We start from the raw sequence: 20,375 nt of genomic DNA, 5'->3' as shown, positions 1-20,375 counted from the left end.
TTCAATAAGTTCCTTTTTTCACTTTTACTATTACTATATAATTTTAAAGAATGCATAACCTTCTTTTTTATTTTTAGAAATAATTTGATCTTGTAAGTGTAGTTAGTGAAAAAGAATGAAATATTCATGGAGTATAATAAAATTGGGACTTTTTCTTTTCTATCCAGTCTCTAAGATAACTTTTCAACATCCATCATCTTAAAGTTATCATTAGCTACTCAAAGGCAATTAAGAAATATCCACTTTCTTCCAATTCTCATGCTTATTTATATTTAACGAATGATTTTTAAGGTAATTTTGTAGACAAGAAGTTTGTATTCTATCCATCTGCAGGTCTTTATGGGGTGGGGAAGCTCAGATCTGGAAAGGAGGGCGTATAGGGTGGAATCTATGATTTCAAATGCTTTTTTATATTCATCAGTGTCATTAGTATAGTCATTTATATAAGTCAGTTCCAATTTGTATTTACCACTGCCCAACCCATTACCACACGAGAAAATAAGATTTTGCATTTGGTCACAAAATATTAATGGGGTGTTGCACAAGTGACTGTATGGTCTGTTTTGATTATTCTACAAGGCAAGTCTGTTTTACATAAATGGCTTTTTTACAAATTTGAAATGTGAATATATTTTATTTTTTCCCAGTGAGTACACAATACACAATTCTTTGACAATACTATTAACCAATTTTATGCCAATTTCTTTTCTGATCTAACAACATCAAATGAAACACATTAAGATTTTTGGACGCTGTTTGGTGACTTAAACAAACTAGTTAAAAAAAAGTCAATCTATAAAACAAAGTATAAAAAGTCTACCCACGGCCACAAAATCCCTTATCTTGCAATACTTTAAAGTCACAATAAATGATTTTGAAAATGAGATAAGAAAAATCAGTAAACTGAAATTCATTTAAAAAAGGCATGGGGTTCCATTTGAAGTACACATTATAGAGAAGCAAAATAAAAGTAACTTCATCTCTAAGATAATGTGGAAAGACATGTTGCTTTACACCAATTCTTGGCATGTAACTTGATAAATACAATGTACAGAAGCAGATGTACAAATTAGTGAATGTCATGGATCTGCATATCTTTAATACTGATACACAATCACTTTCCAGTGGCGAAGATAAACCACAGTTTAGAGCTCATCGGCATTGTTATAATTATGTTGTCAATGGACAATTACCTAAATTTGTTGAACAGAAATTGGAGGTGTTCTATCAAAGCTCATATAAACTTTCAACTTGAATCCCATTGAAGATATATTTAAATTCCCAGAGCATTAAACTATGACAAAGAACACCATTTAATCTGTTTTGTTAGAGCAAGTATACGTGCAACATTTTTATTTCCCTTTGGTTATATGACATCTTAAGTGTTGGTCTTGATTTTCCTATATGCTCCCTTGTACTGAGTTCGAATCCTATGAAGGAATCCATTGTTGTCAAGTCCCTGGACTATCCCACTTTAAATACATCATGGAAAAGATCTGGGGAGGGGTGGGGCGACTCTCTCTGCACACACTGAGGCATTCCTGAGCTGGGACACTGATGGGCATTTCCCCAATGGAGACTTTGCGCGTTGAGAATGGAGCTGTATTGTTCAGGGCCTGGCTGCACCGTGGCATTGCCTGTGAGTGTGAGATAAGTTTACATTCTCTTTCATCCAGATTTCCCTCTGACAACTTCTACAGGCCTTGTTTAGACCTGAAGAAGAGTGAGCTCAGTGATTTCTAATGACATTCATTGACTGGGCTACAAAATGAAAAAAATGACATTCTCATACATGTTTGTATTTCTTTAACGACATTCTGACTTATGCAGATTAGAAGCTTTTTACATATACCAAGTTGTCAAAAGCTTTTGATTTTTTTTTCCCAGGATTCCTGAAGTCATTTGGATTGCCACAGCATTTGATCTTGTTCTAAATCTGTGAGGATGATATATTGGGTGCAAGATTTTACTGACCAATTTATTTAAAATTAGATTTAAAAGGGTATGTGGAATATTCTAAAAGAACATTCTAGGTAACCAACCATAAGGGCTCTGTTGCCAAAAGCTAACCAGAACAGTTAATTTTTATACACTGAAAATAAGAAGGTTTAAGGCTATGTCCTATGTTATTCCCGAAGTCACTTGCATACACATAATCTAATTTTGAAGTCTTGGTTTATTAGTCACATACACCTTTTACCAGGGTACAAAGTCTATGTGTAATAAATGTAATGAACTAAAGCTTTAATCTAAAGTGGGTTATAGAATAGCATAAAGAGGGAACATGAACAAAACTTTGTTTTTAAATGGAAAGAGGTGAAGTAGGGAACCGCATAAGTAGAAATTAAATACCTCACATCCTACTGTTGTGAATGTTATGTACTCATTCTTCACAGAAACTTTTCACCTTCCGTGGACAATCTGACCCAGAGAAACCAAACTGCATTCAAATCAGGCACTGATTATAGAAAGTTGCTACAGCATTTAATAAGTATGTTTCAGAATAGTTTTTTCTCTTCAGTGAAGAAATGAACCACATGGCACCAAAGACATTGGGGCCCATAAAGAACATTAGTTTCCTCCACTCTTGCCTGTCTTGATGCAGTCTCAGGAAACAAAAAAGGGAAACATCAAATTATATTATCCCTTTGCTATTACAAATATGATACAGAATTGGTGGCTGAGCCAATAATGCATGGAGTATGAATCATCACTCAAGCGGGTCCCATATTTTACGATTGATTCTAATCGTTACATCGAATATTTTTCAGAGTACAACTACTGAGCACATCGTAGGGAAAACATGAGAAAGTATAACTAGAAGTCGAATTTACAGCTGTTGTAGGCAGCACATGGAAAAATGTCACAAGTAGGAATTTCAGGGAAGTTTTCTTCTACTGGACTGCTTCACTATTCACGTACAGTGGCTACATATATTTCGAAGCCATATTCATTTTGACCATACATGACTGATGTTCAGGAATTTCTTGTTCTCAAAGTCGTGACAACAAATGAGGCAGGACACTGTGATTAATGTCCACTTAACGAGGTTTCGTTTTATTTAAAAAGTGTATAAACATGCATTGTTTCTCCTTTAAAATTTTTCTTTTCAATTTACTCATTCAAAATGGGTCAAACATATTTTAGTCGGTAGCCAATTTCTGAGACTGTACCATAAAATGTTTCTTTCGATAAATCTACTTACTGTGAACTGAACATACTCTGAGCACTGCTTTTTAAGCACTTACAATTTGGCTATACATCTGGTGGCATGAACTTCACCTCTTAGTCAAACAAAACACAGAATTGTCTATAGACTGCATGATTTTTTTCAAAGTCATAAATTTAAGCGATGCAGCTCTATCCTCTAGTGTGTACTGAACATGTATCAGAAAGATGAAACAAGATATTGCAATAGAGTTTTTGCATTTGGAAGCAGCCCGAGTATGTCCTAATAATAAATTGCCTCTTTAACTATTTGCTAGATATTCTAGAGTTCATTTTGTTTGTTTCCTTGGGGAACTTCATATTAGATCCTGACTTAATGAGTTGGAGAGATTAATTATGGTAATTCAGAAAATGCTTCTTGAAAACACTGTAATACAAACACAGCTCTTGCGAAACACCTTCATTTCCTTTTGCTTGTTATAATTCTCAGATGGGTCAATTACAATGACAGGTAAAGTTGATGCTACATGTAACTTTCATTTTCATTTTCTTTTTCTTTCTCTTTTTAGCGAGTTTAGTACATCTTTGCTACCTGTGTATTTTAATACCTATTTAGCCTTAAGACTTAGATTTCCTTCTTTGACCCCTGCGTTTTGTCAATAGTAAAAGCCACCTTTCTGCTTTTCTTTTTATTGACTCAGTCCCTGGTACTCAAGGAAGACTTCGCCAACACCACTGTTCCTTTGCATCTTCCTGTTTCTACACCCCAACTGCAAACCATCTCACATGATTGGTTCCAACCAGCATATCCAGCCTAGCTTACAGTACAGAAACTCCCTTCACATTCAGTCTTGTTCTTCATGTCACGAGGAGTAGAGATTTGTGCTTATCACCAAATAAAATTGCAGTGCAAAATTTAAACATAAAAGTTACACAATTAAAAGTTAATATATGGCACCACAGCCTATTAATTCACATATAGTACAACAGACCAATAAAAACAGACAATAGTATGAACAGAGCTAAAAAGAGTGAGCTTGCATAGCAACGCACAAAAGAAATTATATACAGAGGAAAATCCTTTTCTTCCTGGAGGGCGAGTTTTGTTTTCTTTCTTTTGTATATACTCCTGACAAGAAAGAGTTAAGGTGGGTGGTGTACTTAAGAGAAGAACACAAGTAAAATATCTGTGGGATATGTGTGGCTGTGTGTCTTTACATTGCATTTACAGTCTTTTAATAGTACATAAATAAAGAAATTGTTCATTGCACTGTTTAGTGTCATCACTTCCATGAGTTCAGACCTGGTGGTCCTTCAGAGCAGCTTTGCATGTCTCCTCTCAGTTACTCTACAAAGAGATTAAAAAAATGAGAAATAAGTTTGTATTGAACGTAAGTAGTCTTTCATCCCGACCAGTATAACAAAAAGCGAAACAGATAATCAACGAAGATGACATCATCGGATAGCCTTGGTGAGTGTGTAAAGTTAAGAAAATGGACTTAGGGGAAGGGAAAGAAAAAGAAATGGCAAAACTTGGAGATTTAAAATCCAGGTAGAGCTATTTCTGCACTTCTTGCGAATCTCTAACTATTCTAAAAGTCAAAGAAAAATCCAAGTAGTCATGACTCAAATTAAAAATTATAAACATATCTTACTAATAATCAGATTACTAATAGAAAACAATAATGCTAACTCTAGTCAAGAAATAACTTACAGTCTGAAAGTACTTTTACTTTCCATTATTTCATGACATCCCCCAGTCTGTGATGTAAGCATAACAGTAATGCGATTTTTAAGATAAGGGGGTGGAGATTAGGAAGGTAGTTTACTTGTTCTGGGCTAAGACTGGAACCCAAGGCTGTTCCTTCAGCATTGCTTTTAAGCTGAATTCAAATAAGCAGCTGAAAATACTCAACAAGTATAATTTGGACATTGGATAGCAGAAGTGGTCAATTTCAAGAAAAAAATTAACACCAAGAGTTCAGTGCTTCTTACTGTGACATATTGTGACATCCTATCTTTCTCTGTCAGCTGATATTATATTTTTATAGATTAGTTATACTATCAATGCTGGCTCTTTATTCAAAAAGAAAATTGTATATATATATACACACATATATATATGTATATATATATATATAATATGTTATTATAATCAAAGTACTTCAAATGAACTGAAATCAAAAATCAACTTTAAAAAGTTGACTCTTAAAATAAATAAAGAAAGACATAAACAAATAAATAGGGATACCTAGATGGTTCAGTCAGTTAAGCATTAACTCTTGGATTTGGCTCAGGTATGATCTCAGGGTTGTGAGATCGAGCCCCGCATGTGGCTCCATGTGGAGCATGGGTCCTACTCAAGATTCTCTCTCACCCTCTCTCTCTACTCCTCCCCCAGCCCTCTCTATCTCCCTCACTTGCACAGGTTCTCTATGAATACATACATACATAAATGAATAAATGAATAAAGACAGACATCAACTAGGGAATGAAAAATTCTTGAGGTTCTTTAAAAACTAACAAAGGGCCAATATGTTTCCCTTTCTTTATATGCTCAGTTAAAAAGGTAAACAAAACTACAAACAATTAACTTATAAATATTAAAATTAATTGCCTAAAGATAGGCAATTTTTGTATAGTATAAGTCAGACTTGAAATGGAGGAAATGTTTATTTAATAGACAGCTGGAAATAGCAATGGTCTACATTATGACCAAAACTGCTCAAAGTCAAAAAAATTTTTTTTTCTCATAGCACAGCAAGATTTCTACTGTTCTGAAATTTGTCTATTGTGCCAATATTATTGTTGAGGTTCAGGACATACTACTGCCAAATATGACACCTTGGCACACTGAATATCTGAAGCTGAAAGAGTTTGAGAAACCAACAGAAGCAGGAAGGTCACTCTGACCTCCCTCCCTCAACCCAAGTTTTTTTCTCTGAAACAGGTCCTAAAACTCCCACGTGAAAGATATCCTCCTTGTACCAGGAAGAAGGATATTCTTATTCCCAGAGACAGGGAGTTTGGGGGCTGAGAAACTGTGCAAACAAACCTTTTTAAACTAACCCTTTTCTTCCGAGTTACTTCTTTACCGTTGACTGCTCCTACCCAAACCCTTCTGTCTCCTAAAACCTTCACAAATTTATTGCTTCTTTGTCTAAAAGATATAATAGCTTTCTGCTCTGGTCACTACTTTGGGTCATGACTCATTCTCTTGTGAAGGCACCCATGTACGCTTTTCTCCTGTTCATCCTTTTTTTTTAAGTTTTTATTTATTTATCTTGAGAGAGAGTGTGTGAGCAAGGTAGGAGCATAGAGAGAGGGAGAGAGAATCCCAAGTAGACTCAGCACTGTCAGTGCAGAGCCCGGTGAGGGGATGGAACTCATGAACTGCAACATCGTGACCTGAGCCAAAATCAAGAGTCAGATGCTTAACTGACTGAGCCACCCAGGCGCCCCTCTCCTGTTTATCTTTATCAGTTAATTTTCAGACCCAACCAGGGACCCTAAGAGGATCAAGGAAAACTTTTACCTCCCCTGCATTATTAACCCAATGTTAGTTCTGAATCACCAGAGCCTTTCAAATGACCTAAAGCACTTACATAATTCACCTGTAAACTGTCCTTGACTATTTGAGCCCATGTATCCTATGTCAAGAAGGTCGCTGGCATTGCGCTGGTGACTTCCCCTCAAAGCCTCGGCTTTCCTAGGTCCAGTGGATCCTTTAGAAGAAGCTGTTCCTGATGAGCTGTGACCACCTGGAGATGGGAAACTGGGCTTGCTGTAGGGCACCAATGTCTCCTCTGAAAAAGAAATACAGAGTGCTAAGCTAAACAGCAACATGGAGACAAAAGAAATTTAACTTTAAATATTAAGTTTAAGATGGGCTATTCTACCATTTCACTCTTTAGTAAAATTAAAAATAAGAGGTTTAAGAAGGCCCGGATATTAAAAGAATTTCCATGTGCCAACATTTCCTATAATAGGAACTAAAACAGGATTGAATCAAAGGAAATTTGGGGATAAAAATATAATATTACATATCACTTTGAACATTTAAATTCTTTACAAAAGAGAGCTGCAGACAACGAACCTTATTGTTTAACAAAAGCATCTCTGAGCATAATTTCTGGAGTTCAGTGAGGCTCCAATTAAATTTTTCCATGAAGACTGAATAAACATGGTGTTTTTCCACTTTAAATTATAGCGACATTCTCTCAGTCAATTAATATGAAGAACCATGTATTAGTTAAAATAAGCTCCTTAAATTTTTGCTGTTTCTTGGGATATAACACATTATTTTAAAGATTGTGTATTTACTTAAAAGAAAAAGAGAGATACACATTTTAACAAATGATAAATAGTAAATAAAAAGTTTTTTTAAATGCAGCAACTCTCTACAAATAACTCGTTATGTGTATTATTAAATACCTAATATTTTGAAACATTTTTTTTCTTTCCTTCTTTCTTCCTGTCTCCTTCTCTCCCTCCCCCTTTTTTTTCTTTCTTTCTAGATTTGAGCTACAATTACTGTGATGACTGCCACTCTATTTAGATGGTCTTTATGAAATCACAATAATCACATGGTTTTTCTCTCACAGCCTGCATGATATAACTTCCTAAATGTTTCACTAAATCTCGACATTCAAGTTGACATATTTTGGTTCTTGCATATATTACATTTTCTCAAACTTTGAGCACCCAGTTGTGATATCATATAATTATTAAAAATGCATGGGTAGAGGATATATCTAGAAAAGACGGAGTCCAAGTTCAAAAATCAATGTATAAAGAAACTCTCAAATGTCATCTGTGTTTGTGTGTACATTTTAATACTCAATGAAACCTGATAGGAGAAGAAGTGTTCCAAAAAATGTATTTCTATAATAGGCCCAAACAACCACCACTCCTCCAAAAAAAAAAAAAAAACCCAACCACAAATAATGAAATTTATTTTGTGACAATTCCAGGAAGTTTGATTCATAAATAAGAATATTTCCCAGTGAAATGTTAACAACCCACTAAATTTAACCAGCTGGAGAAACTGTAGGCCCTGTTTAAGCTCTTTTTTTCCTGAGAATACTGTGACTGGGCATTTCAGTACAACTTTTGTTATTTCAATGAATTCAACGAATTGACTGAAAGGAGCTCTCCTTTCAAAATGACTAGTTACTTCAGTCAAAACGAAACTGGTTGAAGGCAGAGATTGTAGTGACATTAAGACAAAATTTGGAGGTCTTAAAAGCATTCAACATAAACATTACAAGGCAAAAAAATCAAATTGTCTCCTGAACAATCCAGGTAAAAAAAAGCTTGGAGGTCTCTTGAGCTCAGACCTCTATGCAGAGGGTAAGGAACAATCCCCATGGGAATGAGACTTAAGATGTGTCAGTGAGCTCTGCCGAGGAATCCCAGCTTTTTAGCGATTCAAGGCAAACATATTTCAGATGTTCTTAAACAACTGCCATTTCTAAGTACCTGGTAGGGGGGGAAAACAGGTAAAAGTCCACACTTTCTTAGGACTGTGCAGAACACACCTGGTCCAACACTTTGTTTGTGTAGGGCTTTCCGTATATCTTCTTGGCGCTCTGTGGAGTTTATCCATTCTTGGGTTTGTCGCTGCCACTCTAGGGATGCTCTAGCTGGACAATCCAATGAGCTCTTTGTGTCTTCTAAGGTGGATGCTTGTGGTGTCTCCAGAGAGCTTCCTTTTCTCTCTGTTGAGGTTTCCACGTTACCAGCATGCTGGCTCGGGCCTATTTGCTGCCTTAAACCCTGACCTGGAGGGGGATCTGGTGGTGGTGGAAGATCTAAAAATTGTGAATAATGTTTAGAATGGACTACAATGTAATGAAAAATACAGGTTTTGATTCAAGATGAAGAAAAAAACCCGTGCCCTCGTAAAGGTCTCACTCATGCAAAAGAAATTTGGTGGGGGGAGGCAAAGGTCAGTTATTTCTACCTAAAATGCATATTATTGATCTCTTTTCTACCTTTTGATCACACTGTATTTGAAACAAAATTGACTAATTTCAACTATTATATGTGGAGAGTGTTTTCAATTGCACACTGAGGCTAATGTTCAAGGTATAGAAGGCATTTTATATTTTCTCCATATTTTATCCAATGTTCACCCCCACCTCCCCAAAGTAGAAATATCATGACACAAAATGACTAGACATTCTAGCAGCTGTGTTAATAAAAGTCCCCTGGAAGAATAAAAGCTGTCCTGCCAATCTCCATAGGAAATGTTGCCCTCGGGAAATTAAGAACTATATGCCGTATCATATGCAACATATGACTGCCTTTACCCATGTACGTGGTACATTTAGCAACAGTCAAAGGGTTAAGCTAACATTTATTAAATGCAATTAACATTCTGCCTGGCAACCAATTCTGGCTGTTCGTTTCATGAGTTAGCTAATGAGTTACAACTAATACATTATAATCTTCCAATGTATTAATTTTAATAAGTAATAACCACTGTTCAGAGTACAGATAGAATATGCCTCATGGTGCTAGAGTAGACAATGCATCATAAAAATTTGAGATGTAGTAGAATAGATAACTTTGCCAAAAAGCTCTTTAAATTAAATATAAGATGTGAAAAAACTAAAAAGTTCAAATGCTTAGCCAATTTTTCATTTGCCTTTTATTAGTTAGCTGTTTGGATCATGACACCTTTATACTTTGATTTGTCTTCAACTGTGATATCATAGTCTCTTCTTTCATATTTCTTTAAGTATTATATTAGTTCTATTATATGATTTATGCCATTATACTAGTTCTAGAATTACTTTGTTGAAGATTTTGAAATCTCCTGAACATTCTAAACATTCTTTTGGATTATTATCTTGTAATTTTCCTGGTATATGACTGCAAACTTCTCTGTTCATCCTCAGAATATCAGTGATTACATAATGTCAATTATTATTGATATAATATTGATACAATATATATTGATATATTAATTATATATATCAGTGATATATAATTGGTTCATAAAATCAAATACCATATATAATACACATATTTATATTATTAATAGGCGATATTGCATATAGATAGTCCATTATTTCCCACGCCATTGTTGTATTTGTGCTCTTATTTCTAAGAGTACTGTTTGTGACACTTAAAAGGAAGAAGTATAAATTTCTTGTGTACAAAAGACAGGCTTCCTCCAGAAAGGCTAAGTTGCTCTCTTTAAAGACTTTATTAAGAAGCTTTATACCTTCTTTCTTAACGAGCAAAACGATATTGTCCTCCACTGAATTGACAATAACACTCTCCTCTGCGTCTGCTTTGGGAGTTCCCATATTGAAGCAGCATTCCCAATTCGTACGTATGTCCTCTTGGTAGATTATGAATTACTAATTATTGAAGGGAACAAGATTTCCATCTGGGAGAATACAGTTGCATTTGGAAAATTTCTTCCAAAATGAAGAGCTAATCCAATATCATGATATCTGTTCATAGAACAGTCCACCAAGGGGTGTAGTGTTTCCTTTATATTCAATCTGACTTCCTTCAGTATGTATTATTATAAATGTAAAGCAATCATTTCATTGGAGTGTTTGGCCTTAAGACTGCCAGCAGGGGGGAAATTATTATATTTGCTTTCAAAATAACATATCTTGTCATTGATTTTTATTCTCCATAAAAGGAGCTTCATTTTTAAAATGGACAAAATGGCATCTGCTTATGCTAGCTGAAATTCTGATTACTATTTAATTTAACCTGAAATTATATGGCTACATAATTAAGTCATATACTTGGAATTTGTATACTCTAAGAAGAAAGTACATGGCGTGCACATTGAAATAAACGAATTGGAAAAAGATGGGATTAAGAATGACTGTGGAAAAAATAAAAATACGTAATCAAATATGTTTACTTAAATTTATTATTAATTTCCATGTTGATTCATTTTGACTAAATTAATTCACTAACGAGTCTCTTACTGGCTTACTCAGGATTTGCTGTTATCAGGCACACAACAATCCAATGAAATATGTGCCATTATTATCCACTTTTTAGAAAAAAAAAAAAAGAAGGCAAAAAGAAATCAAATACCTCCAGCTTGGATCTCTCCTCCCATCAACTTCAGACTCACATGACTAAATCCACACTTAGGTGTTCTACTTATTTAGAAAGCATCTACTTTCACATATCAAAACTGAGCCCTGGACCTTCCTTGACAAAACATGCTTCTTCTCTAGTGTTCATCATCTCAAATAGTAGCAATTGCATTCTACAAGATGACCAAAACTTTGGCATAATCGTTGACATCTCTGCTTTACAACCTGTATTTAATTTCAGTAACAAATCCTGTGGCACCAATCCCAAGCTATAGCCAGAATTCAACCTTTCTCATTGCTTCCACTGATTCTACCTGGGTAGAAACCTCTGACATCAATTCCCTATATTACTTCTACAACCTGCTATGTGGTTTTTGTGCTTCCACGTAGAAGTGCATTTAATCTGTCTCAACATAAAAACGGGGCGCCTGGGTGGATCAGTCGGTTAAGCATCCTACTCTTGGTTATAGCTTAGGTCATGATCTCATGATTTGATTTGTGAGTTTAAGCCCTGCATCCAGATTGGGATCCTGCTTGGAATTCTTTCCCTCCCTCTCTCTGCCCCTCCCGTGCATCCCTCCTTTGGGAGCACATGGACTCTCTCTCTCAAAATAAATAAACTTTAAAAAAAAATAAAAAGAAAATAAAAATATAAGTCAGATCATGTTACTCCTCTGCCTTAAACACACACACACACACACACACACACACACACACACACACCCCTTCAGTGGTTTCCTGTTCAAAGTAAGAGCCATTGCCCTTATAGAAGTTTAAGGTCTTTTGGTGCCTGGGTGGTTCAGTTGCTTAAGCATCTGACTTCAGCTCAGGTCATTATCTTATGGTTTTTGGGTTCAAGCCCCATATTGGGCTCTGTGCTGACAGTTCAGAGACTGCAGCCTGCTTCAGATTCTGTGTCTCCCTCTCTCTCTGCCCCTCCCCTGCTTGTGCTCTGTCTCTCATTGTCTCTCTAAAATAACATTAAAAAAGTTTAAAGCCTTACAAACACTGGTCCTTGCTTACTTGTCTAACCTTACATTTTATTCTGTGGCTGTCTCTGCTTCAGTCACACTGCTTCTCTTTTTATCAAACAAGCTTCAGGCTTCCAGTTGCTGTTCTCAGTTTCTGGAATGACTTTTCCTCGATATCAGCATTGTTTTTTCCCTTTTAATCTTTTAGTCTTCTCTAATGTCATCTTCTTGGTCAAGCCTTCCTTGAGACTCTACTTAAAAAAGACCTCGCCTAACCTTTGTATTTCTCAACTTCCTATGTTTTTTCTCCATGACACTTATGACCATCTTACCTACTTTTATTTTGTTTGTTTGTCTCTATCTTCTCTCAACAGAATGTAAACTCCAGGAAGACAAGGAATTTTGTCTCTTTGGTTTCCATTGACTATCATTTGTTATGTGCTTAGTAAATATTTGAATGAACAAATTAATAAATAAAGAAATTCGCTCAACGGTCCAAGCCAGTCTGTGGCAGAACTAGGAAAGTTCTCTAACCGGGACATTAGGAATGAGGGGAGAACAGGCTAGAAGCAGCTGATCTAGGGAAAAAAGGTTGATGGATAGAAAAATACTTCCTCTGCCTTCTTCCTTCAGTATTGGTTAATATATTGGCTTGAAAAGGTATTCTTTGACTTATGCATGTAGAAGAGAAGATTTGGATGGAGCAATGGCTGCTTCGAAGAGAATTCAAAGGAGCAGAATGTTCCTTGACATGTGTGTGGGTTTTTTCATAGTCTTTAAGACAGAGCCTTATGTTTACCACCATTCCCAATTCCTCTTACTAGACACAAGAGAATATCACTTTCCCAGTAGTTAGTCTGATGTCATGTGACAGTGTACTTGTCAGTGAGATGATAAGGGATATGCACCAGTTGCAGGCCTGACCAGAGAACGTCTCAAGTGATCACTCTGTTTTTGTCTTCCCCTCACTCAGAAGCCATAAATGTTGCACTGTAAAAATGATGGTATCCCAATACTGAAAAAGCATATTTTCTTACATTGGTACTTAGAGGAGAGACACCTGACCTTGATAAATTATTATGTTCATGGGAAACAAACTTTTGCGGTGCTGAGCCACTGAGGGATAGTTCTTTGGTATAGCAGCTGGCAGTAATTATTCTGATTAATTTACTCACAAAATACAATTTTAAAATGTATAAAGCAAAAGTTTTAGTGTAAAAATGTCTAGGCACTAAGTGCTGTTAAACAGCAACCTGCCCCAAAAGAACGGTTTGATTTCACACACAAATAATAAAAAAAATTATTACTAATGCCTGGATTGATACCATATAAATGCTATGACACATACATTTGCTATAAAATAGCAACATCCTTAAGGATAATCTGTAGAGTGTCATCTGCAATTAATGCCCTCATATCATAAATAAAACATCATTGGATCATACACTTGGGAAGACATGGGAGCCAAAATTCCCTTTGCAATATCACTACTTCCAAAATATTTCTACTAACAACACATAATCCATAACCTGGCTTTGCAATGCTGGCAAGTTTAAAAGTTAGGAACCTATTAGTTGTTGAGAAAGATAAGCAATATATTGATCATGCTTTAAACTAGGTGGATGCTTGCTTTAACTAGACATTCTGCTAAAAATTACAAGAAAAGAATTTTAGGAAGAAAAGGAGAGCTCTCTATTTTGTTGATTTATATTTTATACCTTCCACATATTCTGGATATAATCTTCAAACATTTCAGAAAAAACGTTTTTCTTCTCTTTCTCCACAACATTCATAGCAGAAAAACTATACAAAATTATTAATTCTGAGATTTATAAGTAGCGTACCAGTGGGAGTGGTCCTTTTTATTTACAGAGTATAAGATCAACACTACTGACTGCTTTAAGTGCTCAACTAATCTTCAGACCATCTGAGGCAGCGAGGCAGCGGTGAGCATTTTTGTTCAGCACAGGATATTCGCTTATAAAGCACCAAAATCTCAAGTGTACCTTTGCCCTCATATTCCATCAAACACTTCCCAATGAAAACAAAGTAACAGGAAAGATAAGGAAACCTAAAAGCTTTTAGAACAAGTTATGTTTGACTTTTAAAATCTTCCTTGCCTTAAAAAATGACAAAAGAAATCACAAAGATGGCTGCCAGATACAGACCTCCCCCACCCACCCAAACTAATAAAGAACAGATGTTTCTTTCCCAACTAGGCCTCATTCTGTCCTATAATGGTAAGTCCAAGAGAGTAAAATGAATGCTAAGGACTCACTCACAGCATCTCAATGCTGGCTGCACGTTAGATTCACTTGTGGAGCTTTAAAAACACTCATAATTGGTTTTCACCCAGAACAATTAAATCCCAATCTCCAGAGTACAATTTAAGAGTTCCCTAGATTGTTCTAATGCACAGATTGGCTAGGTTCACTCTTGTGGTGTTTAGTAGAACTACCTCAAGACCAATTCTGTGTGTTTACAGGGGATAGTGCTGAGAAGAGGGAACAAGTTTACCTTTGGCTCAGACATCAAACTAGGCTCTTTACATATATCATCTTAAATAGTCCTTAGAATAAAACTTCATGATAAATAGTTGTATTCCTACATTTAAATGTATGAGAATTAAGTTGAACATATGGGAGATAAATCCTGCTCTGTAAAGCTACTGAACTCTTCTTTATTGAAGAAGGACATGTCCCAGGAATATTGTGCTTCCTGAAACCAACAGTGTTTGCTGTGCAAAGACTGAATGCTATACATAAATAAAAGGATTGGAATAGATCAACAAATGGGCCATGGGCCAAATTCAGCCACTGCCTGTTTTATCAATAAAGTTTTATTGGAAATCAGTCACACCCATTCATTTATTTTTTTCTGTAGCGACATTCAGACTACAATGGCAGTGAATAGTTGTGACACAGACTGTATGGCCAGCTAAAGTCAAAAATATTTACTATCCGGACTTTTATAGAAAAGTTTGCTGACCCATCCATTCGCTGATCTGTAGCTAGCTTTTAGGCCTGAAATTCATGAAACTAAAAAAAGTTACTAAGTTACAAATCATTTCATGGTCTTTTTCAAAAGTGAAATACCACTGAAGTTACCTTAATTTGATATCAGAAATATTCCAAATTTAGTATCAGAAATGCATGCCAAGTGCCCATGTTACCTATGTTTTTTTTTTTTTTCCCTAATCTCAATAGGGAATGTTCACTAAAAGCATTGATGGAAAACTCCAGAATGGTAGCAAAATCAACATTGGAAAGTGGTATGGCATTCATTTCTTGGGGCTTGGTAATATAGAAATAACTCCAGATTGTTAAAAAGAAAAAAAAAAAGAGGGTGTTTTATTTAAACAAGACCATATTGCTAGATTTTCTGCCTTGTTACGTAATTAGGCGATGCCTAATCTACCATAGCTACTTTAATGTAGGTTAATGACTTGCACAGAGCACACCTCTTCAGTGAGGAGACAAGAGACAAGGAAACAAACCTACCGTCTGTCATTCCTTCCCTTCGATGAGGCAATGCTGGTTGTTGGTCCATTCTCCCTCCCTTGTGTTTTTTAGTGGGCCGAGGCCTCTGACTCTGATTCAGGGCTGCACTGGTATTACTGTCAGTAGAAAATGGGCTGGTTGGTCGAGGTCTTTGAGAGGAGGTAAAAGCTTTGCCTAAAAAGAAAACAAAGGGAATGTGGTACAGAGGATGTTACAAGGCAGTGATTGTGCGTGTCTTGTATTTCTGCTCTTACTTAGACTAACCTACAAACTTGCCTAGAGATGCCATTTGAAGATACCAAATACTGGTGCATCTCCATAAAAAAATGCCCTGTTGCATTCATTTTATCCAATTTTTAGTAACCAACACACTACCCGCTGAAAAAAAATTTAATAAATGAATAAAAAAACAAATCCACCAACCAAAAGCTTGAGATTACTTGGTTTATTATTTAACCTTGATGATCTCAGTGATATTTTCATGGATATATGCAAATTAATGCTGCTTTTACTTCTTAAAATTAAGGAAGTTATTTCTGAAATGAATTATGTACTGTCTTATTTGCTTCATCAAATTTTATCCTTGGAATCTTATAAACTCACTTTCAGCACAGAAGAAATGTGTTGAAGTAAATGCATTTGAAAATTTACATGAAAGATCTGCTCAAAGACATATATTAAACTGACCTTATCACCCATATAAATACACGATGAATTTTACTTCTTTTACAGAAACTCAATTGTATTAGTGTATAATATAGGATAGATAGCAGGTTAAAACCACCTTGCATATCCAAAGTGCAATAGGTATTTTCTGATGAATATTATTGTATCTGAGCAGACTCCAAATTCTCATTGCAAAATGAAATTGTGTTATGTCCTTTTTTTGAGCTTTAGTACATACCCAGGGAAGTTTATTTTGTGAAAAGGGTAGCTAATAAATTTTCAACATCTTATGATTTCAATACAGTGTTTATTATGGTGAGAGAGGGTCGGTTTATGTGCATGTATCTATTCTCTTGTGCATGTTTTCATTTCACACAAAATTATTGTATGTAGTTACATTTTCTTAAGTCAATGTGACATGATATTGCTTAATGCTTTATTAGATATTAGCATACATGCAAGAAATGTACTTATGCCTTCTAATTTATTAGTTTCCTTGCACTGTCTCATTGCTGTGCTTACAACTAGCCACAAAAAAACACTCAGGCAACATAAAGTTTCTGACTTATGCCTTATAAAGCAAGAAAATTCAAATAACCATTATATTACAACATACTTTAGTTCGGATGCTATATGAAAAATAAACCTCTGCAATGCTTGGAGAAAATTTTTTATACCATTTGACGATTCCTAATGCATACTCAAAAGAAATACTGATGTTATAATTCAAAGAAAATGTCCAAGACTGATTTTTATAACCTGAGAGTTTAGTGAAGGGTCAAAATCATTTTTCTTCACTTTACTATTTGAATACTATTAAGATTTCAAAAATGCATTTAAAGTTTCATTAGTTTGTTTTGTAAGGTAGTTCAATTTAATTCATATAGTAGAATCTTCTTATATGTGCATTTAAGAATTACAGTCATAAAAGCATGGATCATGCCAAAGTTATTTTTTTTTCAGTAAAACAAACACTTACAAATTACTGATCTATTATTAGAATGACTCTCATATTCATTTTGGGGAAAATAATCAGATATATGAAAAATTATACAATTGGTACTCGATTATTCTCAGAAACCCAAAGTAGATTATGCTACAGAGCAATACGCATGCAGTCATTTTATTCGAGTTGCAAATGCAGTGGGTGTATCTTTAATTAGCATCCTTTAAAACAAATAATACATTATTGGGTTAAAATTTTAACAGCCAAACAATTAATAAGACCATCAGCCATTTGAACTGTTAGACTGACAGCCTTAGACCCAGTCACCCCATGCTGAGGAAGCCTTCCCAGAAAACGCATTTGCAGAAAGAAATGGGGCAAAGGAAAGTAATGGAGATAAAAGCTGAATAATTTTAATCACTGGGCACATTATTGATTGTGTGAGAATTTTGCAAAGTGTGAGTTATTGAAAATTTAATGGCAATCTCAGTTGCAGCTTGGCTGTAATATAGAAAGGAAGCATATTCCAATTAATCAGCAGAGCCATGAAGGGAAAGGGAAATAAAGGATAGAAGGTGGTGAGTAGGAGCCTATTCTTGGCTCTGCAAAAGTAGCATCAGAAGAGAGTTCTGGTAATTGAGGATCCCAACCGTGGTCATGCATATTAAAGAAAGCCCTGCCGTCAGACTCACTGAAGAGAAAGAACAGGAGAAATATAGCTCGGTGTCTAAAGGATGAGAATCTCTCATGCAAAGAGTGTTGACTCGGAGTCTACCAACCTGTTCTTGTAAGGCTGGTTCCATCCAGCCTAAAACCAGCTTTATCTGCTGCTGCCACCAGTGCTTGTGCAAAGCTGCCGCTGGCAAAGATGGAGCCATCTGAGGAGCTACCTACACTAGATCTATGACTAGAAAAGTTACGATCCTCATCAGATGCAGAGCCCCATCCATTTACCATTGAACCTAAAAACAAATGTAGTTGTCTAGTGAGTGGGATATATTGGATAGCCCATCTGTTTGCACACACTCTGCTAAGGAACAAATAAGCTGCCTCAATTCCTCACTCCTCCTTGAGGCAAGTCTGCTTTCATCACCACTTCTCTAGCCACATGCAAGCATCATCCATGTTTTACACATTCCCAGCACGGAAGAATGAGTGTTATTTAAAACCTGTATCTGTTTGCAACACGTGAACAAAACATGTTTCACAGGGTTCCATTCTTACATTGTTTGAATCATTACATACTCATTTTCCAAAAGAGAATTACTATGTATATCTTGTGTCCTACAATTCAGGGAGGAACGCTTTTGCTTTTGTGGAAGTAAATTATAGTGCGTAAACTTATCAAAGACTCAGATGAAGAAACAGTGTGAATATATCGTGAATTTAGTGTTGGCTTTAATAATTTCCATTAAATATACGCTTGTATACTGGGGAAGTGCTAGAATTATTCCAAGGATTTGAAATACAAATTTAAATAATCAGGAAATATAACAACAAACATTATAAACCAAAAAAAAAAAATGTATAAATGATATCAGAGCAAATAGACTTAGAACAAAAGGAAAAAAATGTATCTTTGAAAATTTCTATGAATTTCAAACCTCAGGATACTTTGTTGGTATTTTAATTGTTTTAAGAATTCTAGTTTTCTCTTTGTTGCTAGTCTTTGTCTTAGAAAATTAACCATTATGAAGAATACAATTGGCATTATTATGTATTTTTCTGCAAAATACAACATGGTGATAGAGGAAAAGAATCACCCTTTGATGTGCAAAATATGAACACACTGAGAAATAACTTTCATTCTTAATTTTTTGGCAAGTTATTTACAATTTTATATTTTTTCCTCGACCAAGTAATACTGAAACCATAATCTATTATGTAATATAATTAACATTACAATATTTATTTAAGTTGTATACCATTACTTCATGACACAGTAAAGTGCCAAGTGTGGCTTAGCCTAAGTTTTATAAAGAGAAGGCAAAAAGAAGTATTTATAAGAAGTTAATTTTAGCTTTTCTAAATAAACCAATCACATATTCACATAAAGAGATTAAATTCAAATGCTAGCGATTCCCTCCCCGGCCCCCGCTTTTTCTCCAATGTTTAAGAGACAACAGTATAGTTAGGAGTGTTGCTGTGATGAAGTATTTGTATGTGTAGTCTGGGTCCCAGGATACAGTAACACGGGTTCATGCACTTGCAAGAGAGAGAGAAAATAGAAACCAAAGGGGTTAGAAGAATCTGAGAAGCTAAAAGGGTGTTAAGTGTAGCAGAGAAAGATAAGAGCTTTGATTCTATTTGCCAAAAGCACAGGGATACACTTCTTACTTTCCAAACAAATTCCCCTGACACAGGCCACTGCAAGGAAGCGCAGATAACACCAGCAACCGAGCCTCCTCTGAGAGAACCATTTCTGAGTTAATAATCAAAAGTCAAGGACCAACAGCCCAAAACGAAGGAAGAAATGATGTCATGGGCTTTGCAGTATAATGCTACGGTAGATAAGAAAAAAGAAAATCAAAGTGATTCAGTCCATGATCACCAGAGAATATGAAACCCTAGAACTGAGGATAGTTTTGAAATACATGAAAGCTCATTCCTGTCCCTGCTATGTACTGTGTTCTGTATTTCTAAAGGTCTGCTGAACATCTGCAAATAAATCTGTGCTATCTGAAACTCACTCTCCAAACAAGCATCTCCTTTCCTACATCTCCAATTTCATTCCTAAGCTCCTCCTGATTTCCTTCTGGTCCCTTTTATCTTCAGCGTCATCTGAACTATTTTTCTCATCTATCACATGACTTGGTTCCTTCACTCAAAACCTTACCTAGTTTGCCAGTGCCACATTCAGCTAACGAGTTAAGCATCTGAGATCCTTCAATATGTAGTCCAGCCTCCCTTTCCAGCCCGAGACCCTCTTAATAGCCTGTGTACTCCCACTGCCTTCCCTATGTAGCCTTACCTCTCATTCCTTAACACATCTCTGGATTGTCACTAACTCTATGCACCACTGTCAAACTTTAAAGTCCAAATC

The 20,375-nt window shown here is 35.6% G+C and overlaps 1 protein-coding gene across 19 annotated transcripts in view; it reads right to left on the bottom strand.

Annotated features, from left to right (window-relative positions):
- Positions 1-614: 614 nt before the first annotated feature.
- ROBO2 (roundabout guidance receptor 2) overlaps positions 615-20,375 on the bottom strand; it is a 1,749,879-nt gene continuing 1,730,118 nt past the window's right edge. For 7 of the 19 annotated variants that reach the window (XM_040484189.1, XM_040484188.1, XM_040484194.1 and 4 more), the window contains 5 exons: positions 18,112-18,294; positions 15,721-15,894; positions 8,709-8,981; positions 6,774-6,974; positions 615-4,516 (listed from right to left, as the gene is read on the bottom strand). In XM_040484189.1, the coding sequence (XP_040340123.1) occupies positions 4,515-4,516; positions 6,774-6,974; positions 8,709-8,981; positions 15,721-15,894; positions 18,112-18,294 (833 nt within the window). In that variant the 3' untranslated portion in view covers positions 615-4,514. The remainder of the gene's footprint in view (positions 4,517-6,773; positions 6,975-8,708; positions 8,982-15,720; positions 15,895-18,111; positions 18,295-20,375) is intronic. The other 12 variants (XM_040484203.1, XM_040484201.1, XM_040484205.1 and 9 more) reach the window with 4 other exon arrangements.

The sequence above is a fragment of the Herpailurus yagouaroundi genome, unplaced genomic scaffold, assembly GCF_014898765.1.
Source record: "Herpailurus yagouaroundi ecotype Mexico unplaced genomic scaffold, PumYag 162, whole genome shotgun sequence".
NCBI lineage: Eukaryota > Metazoa > Chordata > Mammalia > Carnivora > Felidae > Herpailurus > Herpailurus yagouaroundi.
This window is presented reverse-complemented; position numbering and strand designations above follow the sequence as displayed.